Source organism: Bos indicus, chromosome 2, assembly GCF_029378745.1.
Source record: "Bos indicus isolate NIAB-ARS_2022 breed Sahiwal x Tharparkar chromosome 2, NIAB-ARS_B.indTharparkar_mat_pri_1.0, whole genome shotgun sequence".
NCBI lineage: Eukaryota > Metazoa > Chordata > Mammalia > Artiodactyla > Bovidae > Bos > Bos indicus.
In genome coordinates this window covers 20,538,003-20,555,786 of record NC_091761.1, presented here as the reverse complement: position 1 = coordinate 20,555,786, position 17,784 = coordinate 20,538,003, and the positions used below count along the sequence as shown (strand labels likewise).

At 34.5% G+C, this 17,784-nt stretch overlaps 1 protein-coding gene across 5 annotated transcripts in view; it reads left to right on the top strand.

Annotated features, from left to right (window-relative positions):
- The window catches only part of MTX2 (metaxin 2), a 75,651-nt gene extending 58,189 nt beyond the window's left edge, over positions 1-17,462 (top strand). For 3 of the 5 annotated variants that reach the window (XM_019970351.2, XM_070803059.1, XM_070803048.1), the window contains 7 exons: positions 1,771-1,843; positions 4,549-4,625; positions 6,492-6,584; positions 7,071-7,109; positions 7,463-7,588; positions 8,581-8,657; positions 17,001-17,462. In XM_019970351.2, coding sequence (XP_019825910.1) covers positions 1,771-1,843; positions 4,549-4,625; positions 6,492-6,584; positions 7,071-7,109; positions 7,463-7,588; positions 8,581-8,657; positions 17,001-17,175 — 660 coding nt within the window. In that variant the 3' untranslated portion in view covers positions 17,176-17,462. Of the gene's footprint in view, positions 1-1,752; positions 1,844-4,548; positions 4,626-6,491; positions 6,585-7,070; positions 7,110-7,462; positions 7,589-8,580; positions 8,658-17,000 lie in introns of all 5 variants that reach the window. The other 2 variants (XM_019970360.2, XM_070803053.1) reach the window with 1 other exon arrangement.
- The last annotated feature ends 322 nt before the right edge of the window (positions 17,463-17,784 follow it).

Genomic DNA, 17,784 nt, shown 5'->3' with positions numbered 1-17,784 from the left:
TTTAGAGGACTGTTAATGTATACTTATATAGACAGAGAGAGTCTATGGTTGGATGAGTTGTTCTTTAAACCTGGAAGCAGTTAATTGTTGGTCAATTAGGTAGGATTAAGTTTGGCTGTTAGTTTTGGAAAGCCCAAAATAGCAGTGGCTTAAAAAAGAGGATTCTTTCTTTCTTTCTCTTTCTCTCTTTCTTTTTTAATACAAGTAATCCAGGTTTGGTGACTGCATGATTTTCAAAGACTTAAGCTTCTTTACTCTTATTGTTGCTCTACCACCTTCAACACAGCTTCTGGTGTGATTCAGTTTGGCTACTGTGGCTGATCAGCCTTTTCACATTCTAGTCAGCATGAAGGAAAAAGAGGAGTGGTCATATCTCTTCTTTTTAAAGACACTTCACAGGCAGTTGCCCAGACTTTAAGCTCCATAAGCCAGAATTTAGACACTGGTCACACCCAGTTGTAAGGAAGCTTTGGAAATAAAGTTGTTATTTCAGGCAGCCTTGTGTGAAAATATAATTAATGATTTAAAAAATTGTATAGCATTATGTGGTTTGCATTTACCGTAAATGATTTACCAATTCCCTGTTGTTAGACAGTTAAGTTGCTTATAAAATTTTTGTTGCTATTTTTGTTGTTCAGTTGCTCCATCATGTCCTACTCCTTGCGACCCCATGTACTGCAGCACGCCAGGCTTTCCTGTCCTTCACTGTCTCCTGGAGTTTGCTCAGACTCATGTCCATTGAGTCGATGATGCCATCTAACCATCTCATCCTCTGCCGCTCCCTTTTCCTCCTGCCCTCAATCTTTCCCAACATCAGGGTCTTTTCCAGTGAGTTGGCTCTTCGCATTAGGTGACGAAAGTATTGGAGCTTCAGTTTCAGCATCAGTCCTTCCAATGAGTATTCAGGGTTGATTGCCCTTAGGATTGACTAGTTTGATCTCCTTGCAGTCTAAGGGACTCTCAAGAGTCTTCTCCAGAACCACAGTTCAAAGGCATCAATTCTTTGGTGCTCAGCCTTCTTTATGATCCAGCTCTCATATCCGTATGTGACTACTGGAAAAACCATAGCTTTGACTCTATGGAGCTTTGTCTGCAAAGTCACATCTCTGCTTTTTAATACACTGTCTAGGTTTGTCATAACTTTTCTTCCAAGGAGCAAGCATCTTTTAAATTCATGGCTGCAGTCACTATCCACAGGGATTTTGGAGCCCAAGAAAATAAAGTCCCTTATAAAATTTTTGTTGCTATAAACAAAGTAAAAATAAACAATTCTCTGTCTTTAAAAAGTCAATTAGTGAGCATAAAAGCTACATGTTAAGATATTGAGTATTATTGGAGAGAACTTTGAAGTAGTAAAAAAATAAGTTTGAGAGTTTCTGCCTAAGACGAAGATAAGAATCCTAAGAGAGTAGTGGAATTAAGTAATAACTTACAAAGTTTGGACTTTTAGTCATCTGTTGTAGAAAATTAAAGAAATACACAGTATTGCTGACTTACCTAAACTAATGCAGTAAAATGTGGATAACTTACATTTGAGTATATAAATGCGTTAAGCTTCATACATTTATTTGAGTCTGAGTCATATGTATTGATCTTTTAGTATTGAAATGACATTTTATTTTTGTTTTAGAGTACAAATCTTTCACTTTAAATTGATTTATTCTTTTCCTTTTCCTGAGCTTTACTTAAGTTTAGAAAAGAAATAAAACGTTGTGTTCTAATATGCATATACTTTCATTAGACTTTCATTAGATTTCTTTTGATTGACAGGCCTTTTTGCAAATGTGTAATCTGCCTATCAAAGTGGTCTGCAGGGCAAATGCAGAATATATGTCTCCATCTGGTAAGTGTTTTTTTTTTTCCCTCCTCTGTTAATACTCTGCATTGATAAAATTGCAGTGATAGTCCAATTTGTACCTAGATTTTTAAAAAAAAATGCCTACATTATCCTGTAGTTTGTTAAGTGTATAATAGCATTGTGGCTAAGAAAAACAATATACATATTTCAATTAGAAATACTTTATTGCTAAAAAAAAGTGCTAACCATTGTCTGAGCCTTTCATGAGTCAAAACCTTTTTGCTGGTGGAGGATCTTTCCTCCGTGTTGATGGCTGCTAACTGATCAGGGTGGTGGTTGCTAAAGGCTGGGTTAGCTGTGTCCATTTCTCAAAGTAAGGCAACACTGAAGTTTGCCTCATTGATTGACTTCCTTTCACAAACCATTTCTCTGTAGCATGTAGTGCTGTTTGATAGCATTTTACCCCACAGTAGAGCTTCTTTCAGAGCTGGAGTCAGTCTTCTCAAATCCTGGTGCTCCTTTATAAACTAAGTTTATGTAGTATTCTCACTCCTTTATTGTCATTTCAACAGTCTTCACAACATCTTCACTAAAGAGTATATTCCATTTCAAGAAACTGCTTTCTTTGCTCATCTATAAGCAGCAGCTCTTCATCCTTTAAAGTTTTATAACAGAACAATAATAAAAATGTTTGAATTATTGTGAAAATTACTAAAATGTGATACAGAGACATAAAGTAAGCAAATGCTGTTGGGAAAATGGCACCAGTGTACTTAGTGCAGGGTTGCTGCTGTAAAACTGCTCAGTATTTGCAAAGCGCAATGAAAGTGCAGTAAGATGAGGTACATAGAAACTCTTCCAAGAACTCCAGACTGGATATTGGAAATGCGAAATAACACTTTGCTCTCAAAATGTACCCCCCCAAAATACTCTTCAGTCTGGACATTCATTCACAAGTATTTTTCATTCTGTAATCATATTATCTCAGAGGACCTGCACTATTTCTAGCAGTATAGTAGTTGTAAAGATTTTATCCCAAGTTAAAAAAAGAGTGTGATCTAATGCTTGTGCAGATAAGATTTTTTTTTCTCTTTTGCAAGATTTATAAAGCAGTAGAAAAAAAGAATGCAGAATTCAGTGTTTTTATATTGGTAAATGGAAATGTCTTCTAAATTCATTTGCTGAGTTGTATTCCAAAAGGCCTGTGTTTCCTTTGTAATGTTATCCTATGGATGCAGATGAAGCTTTTGTTGGTGCAGTGCACCTCATCCATTACCCTCAGTCTGTCTGAGCCGGAGAGGAGTGAATCTATTGAAAAGGACCATGAAGAAGCTCGCTGTTAGTGTGAACTCTATTTGAACTAGGTCTGACAGAGTTTCATCCTCTAGCATTTGAGGTAGACTTTATTACTATTTGGAGATTGTCATCTCTGATAATTTCACCAGTTATTAGTATTTATAAAATTAAAATATTACTCTTTAATGTGATATTTACTCAGAGAAGTCAGTTTTTCTTTAAATTAAATTATTTATTTTAATTGGAGGCTAATTACTTTACAATATTGTAGTGGTTTTTGCCATACATTGACATGAATCAGCCATGGGTATACATGTGTTCCCCATCCTGAACCCCCCTCCCACCTCCCTCCCCATCCCATCCCTCTGGGTCATCCCAGTGCACCAGCCCTGAGCATCCTGTCTCAAGCATCAAACCTGGACTAGTGATCTATTTCACATATGGTAATATACATGTTTCAATGCTATTTTCTCAAATCATCCTACCCTTGCCTTCTCCCACAGAGTCCAAAATACTATTCTTTACATCTGTCTCTCTTGCTGTCTCGCATATAGGGTCATCGTTACCATCTTTCTAAATTCTACCTATATGCGTTAATATACTGTATTGGTGTTTTTCTTTCTGACTTACTTCACTCTGTATAATAGGCTCCAGTTTCATCCACCTCATTAGAACTGATTCAAATGCATTCTTTTTAATAGCTGAGTAATATTCCGTTGTGTATATGTACCACAGCTTTCTTATCCATTCGTCTGCCAATGGACATCTAGGTTGCTTCCATGTCCTGGCTATAGTAAACAGTGGAGAAGCCAGTTTTTATAAGCATACTATTTATTCTTTTTTTCCCACATGTGTTGGGAGCAAACTTTGTGTTATAATTCATAAGTTAGCATACCTTCAAAGATTGTTATTCACTTAATTCCTGATATTTTTTGAGTCAGATACATTCATTAATGCACCATTATGTGCTTAAACAATTGACCTCAATGGTTGTCTGAGATATGAAAGTAGTACATGTAAAAAAAAAAAAGTCTTTATAAATATTGTTTACATACAGGTTGATTTATTGTAATCTGAAGGGAAGGCCTAGTTAAAGTTTTAAAAATCTATCAGTCATGAAACAATGTCCAGGCTTAGTTCATATAATTTGAATAATTAGTATTTACTGCTGCATAGTGATTTGTTAGTGTTAGCTCTGAAAAGGGAGTATTATGTTATTATATGCAAGTGAGAGCTCTAGAAATGAATCTTGTTTCTTTCTTTTATTTTAAAATTAGTAATTAATGTTAGAAAATTTTTAGAATTTAATATACATGCTTAACTGTAATTTTAAAAAGTCATAATGTTACAAAACTCTGTATTAATAAGACATAACAAGTTTTGTGTTGATTTCCTTTTTAGCACAAACTTTAATTTACTGGTCATGTTCTCACATTGTTTTTCCCCTTCCACAGGTAAAGTACCTTTTATTCATGTAGGAAATCAAGTAGTATCAGAACTTGGTCCAATAGTCCAATTCGTTAAAGCCAAGGTAATAAAAAAGATATTAAATGGATTTGATCCCAGTTACTCTTAAATAGATCATTCATCATCTTTAGAGTGTTGTAGCATTTACATTGATTTTAACCTAGTTTTATAAAATGATGATAATAAACTACTGGAGAAATATTTCTAAAGTGTAAGTTTTTTTTTTTTTTCCTTTTATAATGTAAATCAATGGCAAAAGAGGCTGTTTGATCTTTACAAAATGAGATAATTTTCTCACTCATGTTTATGAGAAATTTTGGTCACAAATGAAAACAATTAGGTTGTTGTAAAATATCAGGTTAACTTTTGAGAAGGGAGTTATAGAATGTTTACAAGTTGAATGTACTCCTTTACCCGTTATTCAGTGTAGATTTTAATAGTTATCAAAGAACAACCTCTATTAACATTTTGGGGGACATCCATCTAGAATTTTTTTTGCATATGTAGAAAAATATAGGTAATACTATTAGTATTATTTTGAAACCTGCCTTTTAAGATCATCATTATATAGATCATCATTATGTTTAGAAATTCTTCCATGTTAATGACTATAGATATGTATTATCCTTTTAAATTGTTGTATAGTATTCTTTTGTATTCAGTTCAGTTCAGTCCCTCGGTCGTGTCTGACTCTTTGCAACCCCATGGACTGTAGCACGCCAGGCTTCCCTGTCCATCACCAACTCCCAGAGTCTACTCAAACCTATGTCCATTGAGTCGGTGATGCCATCCAACCATCTCATCCTCTGTCGTCCCCTTTTTCTTCTGCCTTCAATCTTTCCCAACATCAGGTTCTTTTCCAGTGAGTCAGTTCTTCGCATCAGGTGGCCAAAGTATTGGAGTTTCAGCTTCAGCATCAGTCTTTCCAATGACTATTTAGGACTGATTTCCTTTAGGATGGACTGGTTGGATCTCCTTCCCGTCCAAGGAACTCTGAAGAGTCTTCTCCAACACCACAATTCAAAAGCATCTTTTGTATTAGAATTTTTTTACTTAATTCTTTATTGATGGACATTTAAATTGTTTGTGGCTCAGACGGTAAAGTGTCTGCCTGCAGTGCAGGAGACCAGGGTTTGATCCCTGGGTTGGGAAGATCCCCTGGAGAAGGCAATGGCAACCCACTCCAGTACTCCTGCCTGGACAATTCCATGGACTGAGGAGCCTGGTAGGCTACAGTCCATGGCATCGCAAAGAGTCGGACACGACTGAGCGACATCAGTTTTCAGTTTAAGTTGTTGGCAACTTTTTGCTGTTATTGAGTGCCAAGATAAGTATTCTTTTATATACACCTTTGTACACTTGTTAAATTATCTCCTTAGCATAAATTCCTAAGAGTGATATTACAGTGTTACAGGGTATACATTTTAAAAATTTTATAACATCATCAGATTGAACTAAAGTTTATACTATTTTATAAGTCTACTCATTACTGTAGTATATTAGAATTTAAAAATTAGTGTCTATTTCCCTATCCTTTACTAATAACACTTAAAAAAAATCTTTGACTACTTTATAAGTAACACATGTCAATCTTTTAGAATTTATTTTATTACTAAGGTTTAGTGTCTTAAAAAAACAGTTTACTGACCATCCTTGTTTTCTTTTTTGGTGAAATAATAAATTTTATCTCTTGAATGATACATTTTTATAATGACAAGTAAATACTTCTTATTAATATTTTGTAGTCATAGCAAAGTATTATTTTTTCATAATTTTCACATAAAATAATCATGTTTTAGGGGCATTTTGAAAACTAATCCTTTGGACATCTGCAGTAAAACATTGATGTTTATTACTTGGTAGTAAGATAACTGAAAGTTTTTGTATGTTTAATATGATGCTCTTTAAAATTTTTTTAAATTCCCTTTAGGGCCATTCTCTTAGTGATGGGCTGGATGAAGTCCAGAAAGCAGAAATGAAAGCCTACATGGAATTAGTCAACAATATGCTGTTGACTGCAGAGGTATAACAAGATAATAGGCCTTGAAAATATGCTTTTTCTCTCATAAAAGACTATCTTTCTTATGGCTTATTTTAAAGTTACTGAAATAAAAGAAAATAGTCAAGTAAACTCTAGGGCTAGTATGGTTACCCAGATTATTTGGTCATTATGTTTGAATAAGTTGCCTGTTTTTTCATTTCTAGTTTTTTCTTTTTGTAAACAGGAGTGATCATTTTATTTTGGTCTTGTGAAGTTTTCTTAAATAATATCCATAAAATACTCTAATGGCATTTAGAGATATATTTTATGAATAAAAAATATTTTTTAGGTACTATCATTAAGCTTAATAATTCTATGTAGAACATTAGCCAAGGGGTGGGGGGAAATGCTCACATATATGACTTCTATGATATTGGTTTATAAAAATTACTCTGGCAAGAAATAACTTACTTTATCCATTTTCTCTTTGATAGTCTAAAGTTTTGGTGACTTTTTTTTTTTTCCTAGCTGTATCTTCAGTGGTGTGATGATGCTACTGTAGGAGAGGTGAGTGGTTCTGCAGCATTTATCTTAATTAAAATTTAATGAAAAAACACTTTTGCTCAGAATCATAAGTCCCTGCTCATAAATGAAACATTGTGGTTTGTACCATTAGTGATATAGTTTTTCACTTAACTTTAATTTTGCTTGCACATACATTTTAGGGAAGCTATGTGTTGTTTGATATAACTGGTTGCAAAGTACATAAAAGTTTATATATTTTTAAAGGGAATCGTTTAAAATTTTAATTTTAAGATTGCAAGCTATGTTTGTGTTTCTCTGAAAATATATTTCCTTTAGAAATCTATTTGTGAAAATATTTTTAGGACCGCAATTTTAACATAATCTTTTTGCTTTAGATCACTCATGCTAGGTATGGATCTCCTTACCCTTGGCCTCTGAATCATATTTTGGCCTATCAGAAACAGTGGGAAGTCAAACGTAAGATGAAAGCTATTGGATGGGGTAACAAGACTCTGGACCAGGTCAGTTCAGGTTGAAGATGATAAAACCCTCAACTTTAATGCATAAAGAAAAAGAATTTTTTAAGTTCATAATCCTTAAAAAAAATCCCAACATAATAAAATTAACAAAACATTTGTTCTTATTTTGTCTGATAGGAAGTAGTGTATTGTTTTGTAAAAATCACACATGCTTATTGTAAGACAAATTATGTAATACAGAAGACTTCAAAAAGGCAGTAAAAATTGCTTTGGATCCTACCACCTAGAAATTGCCACTGTTAACTATGTGAAGAACATTCTTCTAGATGTCTCTTAATAACATTTTTAAAAAGTGGAATCATATTATACTTGCCACTCTCTAACCTAATTTTTTTTCCATTCAACAATACACTGTGAGCATTTTTTATGCCAGTAAATATAGATCTGCAGCATCAGGGCTTTAAAAAAAACAAAACCCTGTTAAATGCAGTGCTTAAAATGCCCACTTTTCTTTGGTCTTAAATTTACTGAAGTAGAAAAATTATAAAAATATGAGTTTGAGTATCATTAAGCTTATTAATGTCTCTCTTTCAAGGATCCCCCTAGTCCTAGCAAGCCAACCATTGATTTGTGCCACTGGCCATGAGGAGGATTGGGTAATTGAAAGGAACAGAGGAAATAAAACGTTTCCACTAGTGGAAAACAACTCAAATGCTTCTTATTCATGGTAGATGAGTAGTGTCATCTTTATGAAGCAGATTTTTTAATATATGTGAAATCATTTGATTATACGGATTCAGGAAAACTTTTATAGGGAGTAGAGTATTGAGATAAAAACTTTCTTGATCATAATCCTTACGAAAGGAAATTTGTTCTCAAATTTTCCTATTTCTTATATAGAAAGTATTACTTATGCTCTCTATGTGGTCTCTTTACCTAAATTTATTATAAGCTATGTTACAAATGAAGTTTTAGACACATTTTATTGCTTGCTAATTTAAATGTTTTTCTTTGGGGTCTGTTGCTTGTGTTAGGTCTTAGAAGATGTAGACCAGTGCTGTCAAGCTCTTTCTCAAAGACTGGGAACACAGCCATATTTCTTCAATAAACAGTAAGGATTTTATTCTTTTTAGTTAGTTTCTTTTCTATATTGTTATTTTATCATATATGTAATATCATTTTGTCATAGAGAATTGTTTTATCAAGAAATATTTATGAAAACAGTTACATTAAAATTTATTTTTGCATTCATTAAACATTTAATTTCTTGAGTATCAGGCACAGAACTAGCTTCTGGGAGACTAAGATTTTTTAAATGTGGTGCTAGCCGTTAAGAATTTTCTCCTGAAAGCAGACGTGTAAACCTGTCATTATAGAATGGTATAGAGGTTCTACTAGAAACACATCAAGGTGCTTTGTATGGAACTATGATATCTTAAAATTCTGAGCTTGCAAAGTACTATTAAAACATGAAGTGTAGCCATTGTCTGTATAGGATAATTCCCCGAGGACTAGAAAAGTGAATAAAACTAAACAGTAAAAAATATTGTTGGATGGACAAACATTATTAGAAACTTCTCTTTTTAAAATTTAATGAAAATATTTGTAAAGCATAGAAATGATTGTGAAGGATATAGATTTAAAATATGTATGTATATATGTGAATTGAGTATTTCATGTTTCATTAAGATAGAATTTCTTGTAATTTGGAAAATAATATCTAATGTTGGCAAAGAATGAATTTTTCCTTTTTTTTTAAAAGTTACTATTTTACTATATCAGAATCAGTTATCCTGTGATCTAGTTTAAGATGGGTTTCAATAAGCATTTTAACCTCAGTGGTTTGCTTGGAATCGAATCTTTTTTTAGCTTTAATAAAAATCCCTTGACTTTTAGATTGATAATTTTTAAAAAGATTTATTTGCTATTATTTATTATATCTTTATAGGCATTCATCTGTAGCTATATCAAACATCTTTTGGTAGAGATATTAATATTTGTAGCAAAAATGACAATGATGATAGCTTGGAAATATTTAAGTTATATTAATGTATATGCTATACAATTGATATTCAAATAAAATTGGAGTCTGTTGATCTTTGAAGCAGAAAATGTCATAGTGTTCAAACCGTGAAATCCTGGTAGGTGAAGCTTCTATATGTTCTTATTTCTAGTGATGTTTGCTATACTGATTCTAGTTGTTTAGTCTCTAATACAAAAGAAATGTATCAAAATGTTACTATTATGTAGTTCCTTTTCTCTCTGATACAGGAATTCATAGGAGCTGAAAAGCTCAAAAAGGGTGTATTTTATTAATCCAGCTTGAACATCTGGAAGTTCACAGTTTGTATAATGTTGAATCCTGGCCTGGAGAATTTTGAGCGTTACTTTACTAGGGTGTAATTATTTTTAAACTTGTAATTGAAAATTCAAAGTTTAGAATAGGTGTAAAAATAAGATTTGTAACTGAGAAACTGTGTAACTGGTATTAAGATTTAGGTTTTTGAAATAATTTTATCTTATATGAGACTTAAACATTTTTATTTTTGAAGTATAGAATTGGTTTAATTTAATTTTACACAATTGTTTAATAATATTAAAATTTATTTCCCTGTGAATCCTCTGCTTACCCTCTAAAATTAGAATCAGCTTTTCTTCTAGCTTACGTACTGGACATGTTGAGAGGCCTCATGAAAGAAACTCAGTCACTCTTGAGAAGAAAGAGAAAGAGAGTTGAGGGAGATCTTGCGAGAATTTGGTGTTGCTGTTTAGTGCTAGATTGTATCTGACTCTTTTGCGACCCCATGGACTGTAGCCCATCAGGCTCCTCTGGTTCATGGGATTCTCCAGGCAGGAAGATTGGAGTGGGTTGCCATTTCCTTCTCCAGGGGATCTTCCTGACCCAGGGATTGAACCTGCGTCTCATGCATTGCAGACGGATTCTTTACCATGGAGCTACCAGGGAAGCCCTGCAGCAAGAATAGTAATTGGGAAAAGGAGACAAAGAAGCTCAATGGTGGAAAGGAAAAAGGATAGTGAATTTGAAAACAAATTAGAAATAATACAAAGTAGATACTCATGATTGTTGGCCTTTTTATCCTTCATGATACATAGTGTTGCTGTGTGCTTAGTCTCTCAGTCGTGTCCAACTCTTTGGACCCCATGGACTGTAGCCCGGCAGGCCCCTTTGTCCATGGCGATTCTCCAGGCAAGAAAACTGGAATGGGTTGCCATGCCCTTTTCCAGGAGATCCTCCCAACCCAGAGATTGAACCCTGCAATGCAGGGGTCTCCTGCATTGCAGGCAGATTCTTTACCATCTGAGCCACCAGGGAAATTCATATTTCTAAAATGAAAGTCAAAATCTGTGCTATCTGTTGTATACACACAACCTTGCTGATGTGATACCTGTTAAGACACTTATACAAAGACTGAGTCATTTGTTCCCTTTCACCTGGTGAGTGGATTTGAAATAAAAACCTAAAAGTTTTCTTAAAGTGATATTTTCCTTTTACTTTTTAATAAAGAGGAAGAAGAAGTAGAAAAAAAGTAGTTTTTAGAAATGTAATCAGGATAGTAAGAGTTACACTGCTGTAAAGCATTTAGGAGCTCCTTGCAGGTCTAAGTGTTTTCCAAATAAAATGTTAGAGGAAGCTCAGTAGATGTTGGTTAAAACTAGATTAAATTGAATGATAAATTGAAAAAGAGTTAGATTTGAAAAAGAAAAAAATACTTCTGTTAACCATTAAGTAAATGGTAAAATTTGAAAATTATACCTTCATATACAGATTGGAAATGCAAAAATTATACTTGGGAACCTTAAGAAAAATTTCAGGGGGAAGTAGGATTTCATTGAGGTTTTTTAAATTAAGAAATCACCAGCTAAGAAAATTAAGGAGAAATTGCTCAAAAATACCCACAGGCAAAATACCCAAAGGCAAAATATAGCAAAGTTAATGGCAAGAAGCTTGATTTACAAATTTGAGTGATAGTCCTAAAGATCAGTGATTGATATAAAGAAAGGATATGTAAATTATTTCTGTTAGTATGAAGAAATGACAAAGTAATAGTATAACAGGAAAGAAAAATAAGGAAATACCCAGACAAAATTAATGTTTTTAGAAAGAAAAATTAGAGAACACTCAGACAAAATTAATGTTTTCGAAACTAGACTATGAAAGGTATCAGAAAGAAAGAAATGTGGAACCATAACAATTGAAGAAAATGAAAAGGATGAGTGCAAAATTTTTTAATGGGAAAGGTTAGGAAAACATTCATATTTTATGCTACTGTTTTTATTTTGATATGCAAATGAAAGACTAGTAGGTAACTGATGCTCATTAGTGGAACCTATTGATAGCAATTTTATAATATATGTAAATCAAGCTATCATGCTGTAAACTTTAAACTTATACAGTGATGTATGTTAATTATTTTTCAGTAAAACTGGAAAAAAAAGAATAGTGGATAACCAACAGAAAAGTAGAAAGAATGATAATGCAAGATGAGAAGGCAACATTATGAAAGATGTTAAAGGTCTTAGGAGGGGGGTTGCTATTTATATCCAAATTATAATCCACAAACTACTTAGTGGGCAGAAGGGTAGTAATGTTATGTTTTCTCTCCATATTATATAGAAAAGGTAATTAAAGCTGGAGGTACGTGAAATCTTGGCTTGATTACATGATTCAATAGAAATACTGGATCTCTCATAGGAGTTGCAAACATTTTTCTGAGTTTATTGCTTTTTTTTAAAAGTCAAGTTTGTGGTATAATTTACAAAAAGTAGAATTGGCACTTTTATGTGTATATAGTTTTGTGAGTTATAGCAGTGCTCTATGGTTGTGTCCCACTACCACAGTGTACTCTGTTTATTTTTTAACAATATCAATATTTCAATAGTCATAAAAAGGAAAGAGAAATAGAAACAATAGAGAAGAGTAACAGCACATACACAGTGTACTCTTTAAAAAGAGTATTGTGGGAATTGATAACATATGTCGAGTCAGCTAATGTAAGTAGTTGCTGAAGGATTGCAAAAAATATGCATTGGAAGTTATGTGTGTGTTTTGATTTAGTGTAGTGTATCCTACTTCCTGTTAGATGTTCTAAAAGTGATTGGTCATGAAGTTGCTGTCTTTAGGAAACATCAGATCAATTTTTATATGCTTGTTACCTGTATATAATTCAGCACCTTTTGAGTTATATAGATTACATTTGCAACAGATGACATTTTGACCACTTCAGGGATACTACTAGACCACTCTGGTTTAAACATACTTCATACCCAAGCTCATTCAGAGCCTTCATTTATTGATAAAAGATGCCCTACTACTAGAAGTTGCGTCACAGAATATATTCATCTCTTTTAGGCTCTAGTACAAGAAACAGAGGGTAGTTAATCCTAAGATTAGAAAACTAAATCCTAAATTGGTAAGATACACATTTTAAGAAATATGTTTAGGCATCTGGAAGGATTGGTGTTCGTATTACTTCTCATAGAGTGCCTCAGCTCTACATTTATCTACCTTCTGCATCTTTGGTTTTTTTCAGGTGTTCATTTGTTATTAATTCTTAATCTGTGATGTTAGATCATAGTGCTATTAAGTCCCAGCACACTTGTGATTTTTTTAAAACTATCCTGTTGACTACCTTCTTAAACATGGCCATAAATTGCACATTTGACTTTGATTAATAGTTCATGAATGTGTCAAAAGAGGGAAGGCTTTGGAAGAATGTGAATAACTACTATTGAAAAATTAAACATCCTATACAGCTTTGGATGCTTTCTTTTTTGTTTCGTTATTGATTCAGCATATAACCATTCAGTTCCTTAGATTTCCTTACTAAAAACTGGGGTTATAAAGATATATGCTTTGTTACTTTTAGAGAACTTAGAGTATAAGAGGGAAACATTAAGTAAATAGTTATAATGTGGTATGAAAAGTACTTCACCTTTTTATTGATTCATTAAACACATACTTATTGAGAACTTACTTTGGGCCAGGCGTTGTTCTAGATAATGGGGACATAACAGGAAACAAGTAGACAGTGTCCTGGTGGAAGGAGACAGATGATTAAAAACAAATACGAGAAAGTTTTAAGTGCCATATAGAGAATTAAAATAGGATCACATCACAGTAAGTGACTATATGCCCACTTTAGTTTGCATGGTCAGGGGAGACTTTCAGATGTGACATTTAAGCTGTATTCTGAAAAACAAGGAGGAGCCAGTTGGGTCAAGTCCCTAAAATTGGCTAGTTTATGTTCAGATGGAAGAAGCAAAGCCATTTATGGTTGTGTGTTGAAAATGGTAGGAGGTACGGCTGAAGAGGTAAGCCAGAGCCAGATCATCTGAGACTTGTATGCTTTGGGTAAAGAGTTTGCATGTTAGTGTAAGTAGAGTGGAAATTCATTGGAATGTTTTATGCTTGGCGTGGTATGAGCTGGTGATATTTTTTAAAAAGTAGCAGAGCAGTTAAGTAGAAGCAGGGAGATACAGTAGGAAGGTAGTACAGTGGTCTTGGTGAGATGATGGTGGCTCAGAGGAGGAGATAATAATAGATAAGTGGTGGTATTCAGGATGTATTTTGGTGGTTATGTCTCACCCGGCTTGCTAATAGATGTGAGGATAAGAGAAAACTCAAGCAGAGCTCACATTTTTGGCTTGAACAGGTGGTGCATATAGGTGCATATAGACTTTTATTTTGAGAAGATGAGGAGACAAGCTGATTTGAGGTCCTTATTGAACATTCATGTGGAGATATTTGAACGTATTATTCTGGACTTCAGGGGACAGACTCAGGCTGGAGATAAATATTTAGGAATTAGTGACATGAAGACATATAAAGCCATGCAACTACAAGAGGTCGTTCATGAGTGGCGATCAAGGCTACATAGCTAGTAAGTTAGTGGCAGAATTAGGATTTGACAGAACCCCATTGCTGGGAGAAATATCAGTAACCTCAGATATGCAGATGACATAACCCTTATGGCAGAAAACGAAGAACTAAAGAGGCTTTTGATGAAAGTGAAAGAGGAGAGTGAAGAAGTTGGCTTAAAACTCAGCATTCAGAAAACTAAGATCATGGCATCTGGTCCCATCATTTCATGGTAATTAGATGGGAAAACAGTGGAGACAGTGACAGACTTTATTTTGGGGGGCTCCAAAATCACTGCAGATGGTGAACTGCAGCCATGATATTAAAAGACACTTGCTCCTTGGAAGAAAAGTTATGACCAACCTAGACAGCATATTAAAAAGCAGAGATATTACTTTGCCAGCAAAGGTCCGTCTAGTCAAAGCTACGATTTTTTCAGTAGTCATGTATGGATGTGAGAGTTAGACTAGAAAGAAAGCTGAGCACTGAAAAATTGATGCTTTTGAACTGTGGTGTTGGAGAAGACTCTTGAGAGTCCCTTGGACTGCAAGGAGATCCAACCAGTCCATCCTAAAGAAGATCAGTCCTGAATATTCACTGGAAGACTGATGCTGAAGCTGAAACTCCAATACTTTGGCCACCTGATGTGAAGAATTGACTCATTTGAAAAGATCCTAATGCTGGGAAAGATGGAAAAGACCAAAGGTGGGAGGAGAATGAGATGACAGAGGATGAGATGGTTGGTTGGGATCACCAACTCAATGGACATGAGTTTGAGTAAACTCCGGGAGTTGGTGATGGACAGGGAGGGCCAGTGTGCTGCAGTCCATTGGGTCGCAAAGAAGTCAGACATGACTGAGCGACTGAACTGAACTAAAAAGGTCTGTTTTGCCAAACCAGGTTACTGCAACATATTTTTACATTTCAGGTGGATTAACATGTTTTCTCTATAATTTAGGACTACCACTGTAGGATTGACAGCAATAATTACTGATGGCATATAATGATGTATTTTCTCCTTTTAGTAATATTGTGCTGTGCTTAGTCACTCAGTCGTGTTTGACTCTGTGCAACCCCATGGACTGTAGCCCTCCAGGCTCCTCTGTCCATGGGGATTCTCCAGGCAAGGATACTGGAGTGGGTTGCCATGCCCTCCTCCAGGGAATCTTCCTGACCCAGGGATTGAACCCATGTCTTCCCCATTGCAGGCAGATTCTTTACCGTCTGAGCCACCAGGGAAGCCCAGTATTGTGCTAATGCAGTATAATGAGAGGGTTCGAGGTGCTGACCCTCTGCTACAGTTGAAAGTCCATGTATAACTTTAGAGTCAGGCCTTTGTGTCTGTGGCTCCACATCCACAAACTGATTCAACCAACCATGGATTGTGTAGTAATGTAGTATCTATTTATTGAAAAAAAAAACTTGGCATATAAGTGGGCCTTAACAACAATTCCAGCCAGTGTTGTTCACAGGTCTACTGTAATTGTTTTCATATAATGTAAATTTGTGATATCCCATATATAGACCATTGGTAGCAAGGTAGATAAATTTCATCTTTTTGTTAGGAATATTTAATTAAAGGGGGGGGGAAACCCTAGAAAAATTTTTGTTGAAGCCATTCTTGTATATCCTTCAGAAAGCTAAATTTATTTTAAAAAGGGTAAGTAAACTTGCTTTCTTACTTTTTTATATCTTTAGCATCTGTCACAGTTACTAGCTCATTGGAGAACTGTTGTATGTTTAGTAAATAACTTAATAAAATGAATGGGATTATTTACACTAGTATTATTTTAACACATTTAAATGATACTACTATTTAAGAAGGGCTTCCCTGATAGCTCAGTTGGTAAAGAATCTGCCTGCAGTGCGGGAGACCCCAGTTTGATTCCTGGGTCAGGAAGATCCACTGGAGAAGGGATAGGCTACCCACTCCATTATTCTTGGGTTTCCCTGTGGCTCAGCTGTGGGACCCCCTGCAGTGTGGGAGACCTGGATTTGATCCCTGGGTTGGGAAGATCCCCTCGAGAAGGAAAAGGCCACCCACTCCAGTATTCTGGCCTAGAGAATTCCATGGATTGTGTAGTCTATGGAGTTGTAAAGAGTTGAACATGACTGAGCAACTTTGGGCTTCTCTGGTGGCTCAGACGGTAAAGAATCTTCCCACAATATGGGAGACCTGGGTTAAATCGATGGGTTGGGAAGATCTCCTGGAGAAGGGAATGGCAACCCACTCCAGTGTTCTTGCCTGGAGAATTTCATGGACAGAGGAGTCTGGTGGGCTACAGTGCATGGGATCGCAAAGAGTTGGACACAACTGAGTGACTAACACACGCACACACACAGTATTTAAGAAAGCAAGTCACATAACTAGCAAATCATGGTTCAAAAGTTTTCATAATTTTTAACAGAAACTCTAGTAAAATAGAATAAATTCTATCAGGTTGGGGTAGGATTTATTTCTTAAGTTAGTTTTTTCTTTTAAATATAATAAAGTGTTTTTTAAAAAAATAGTGTATATTCTGCCTTGTAAGTTAAACGCTGTTCATGTTGCTCTCATTTCTGCTTTTGTCTTAGGCCTACTGAACTAGACGCGCTGGTGTTCGGCCATCTGTATACCATTCTTACTACACAAATGACCAATGATGAACTTTCTGAGAAGGTGAAAAACTACAGCAACCTCCTTGCTTTCTGTAGAAGAATTGAACAACACTATTTTGGCAAAGGCAGCTCATCTATCAGATTGTCTTAGAGTTATTTGTTAATTTAGTTATTATTAAAAAATTTAAACTTTTGAAATATGTGTTTCTTGAATGATGTAATAGATAATAGTATCAGAATTCAAAGCCCCAAATACTGCTTTTCAAAACCTCAGAACAAATTATATAATGTATCATATACCTGTACTTTATACTGTTCCTTGTGTATACATTAAAATAATTTTAAATGATTTCATTTGATATGTTGTACCCCATATCTTTGAAATTTTTGTGTTTTTGGCACATGTATGCATATAAAAATAAAGCTCAAACAACTATATGGCTGGTGTATTTATTAATACTTTCCATCTTTCTAAAAGCTGCTCTTTGAGCTTTATACGTGTAATAAGCAGTGTCTTTTCTAAGGCAGTAATTTGTGTTCCATACTCCCAAGATTACTAGATACATGATGAACCTGGTCATGGGAAATACGTTCTTAACAGTGTACTTAGAAAATGCAAATGATTACAAAGCATTTAAATCCTGCAACAGATTTAAGAGCATTTTTCTTACCTCAACTTTATTGAACTTAAAAACATTTTATCAGAGCAGCTATAATTTACATTTGATAAAAAGATAGTTTTAAGAACTTAACTTTTTTT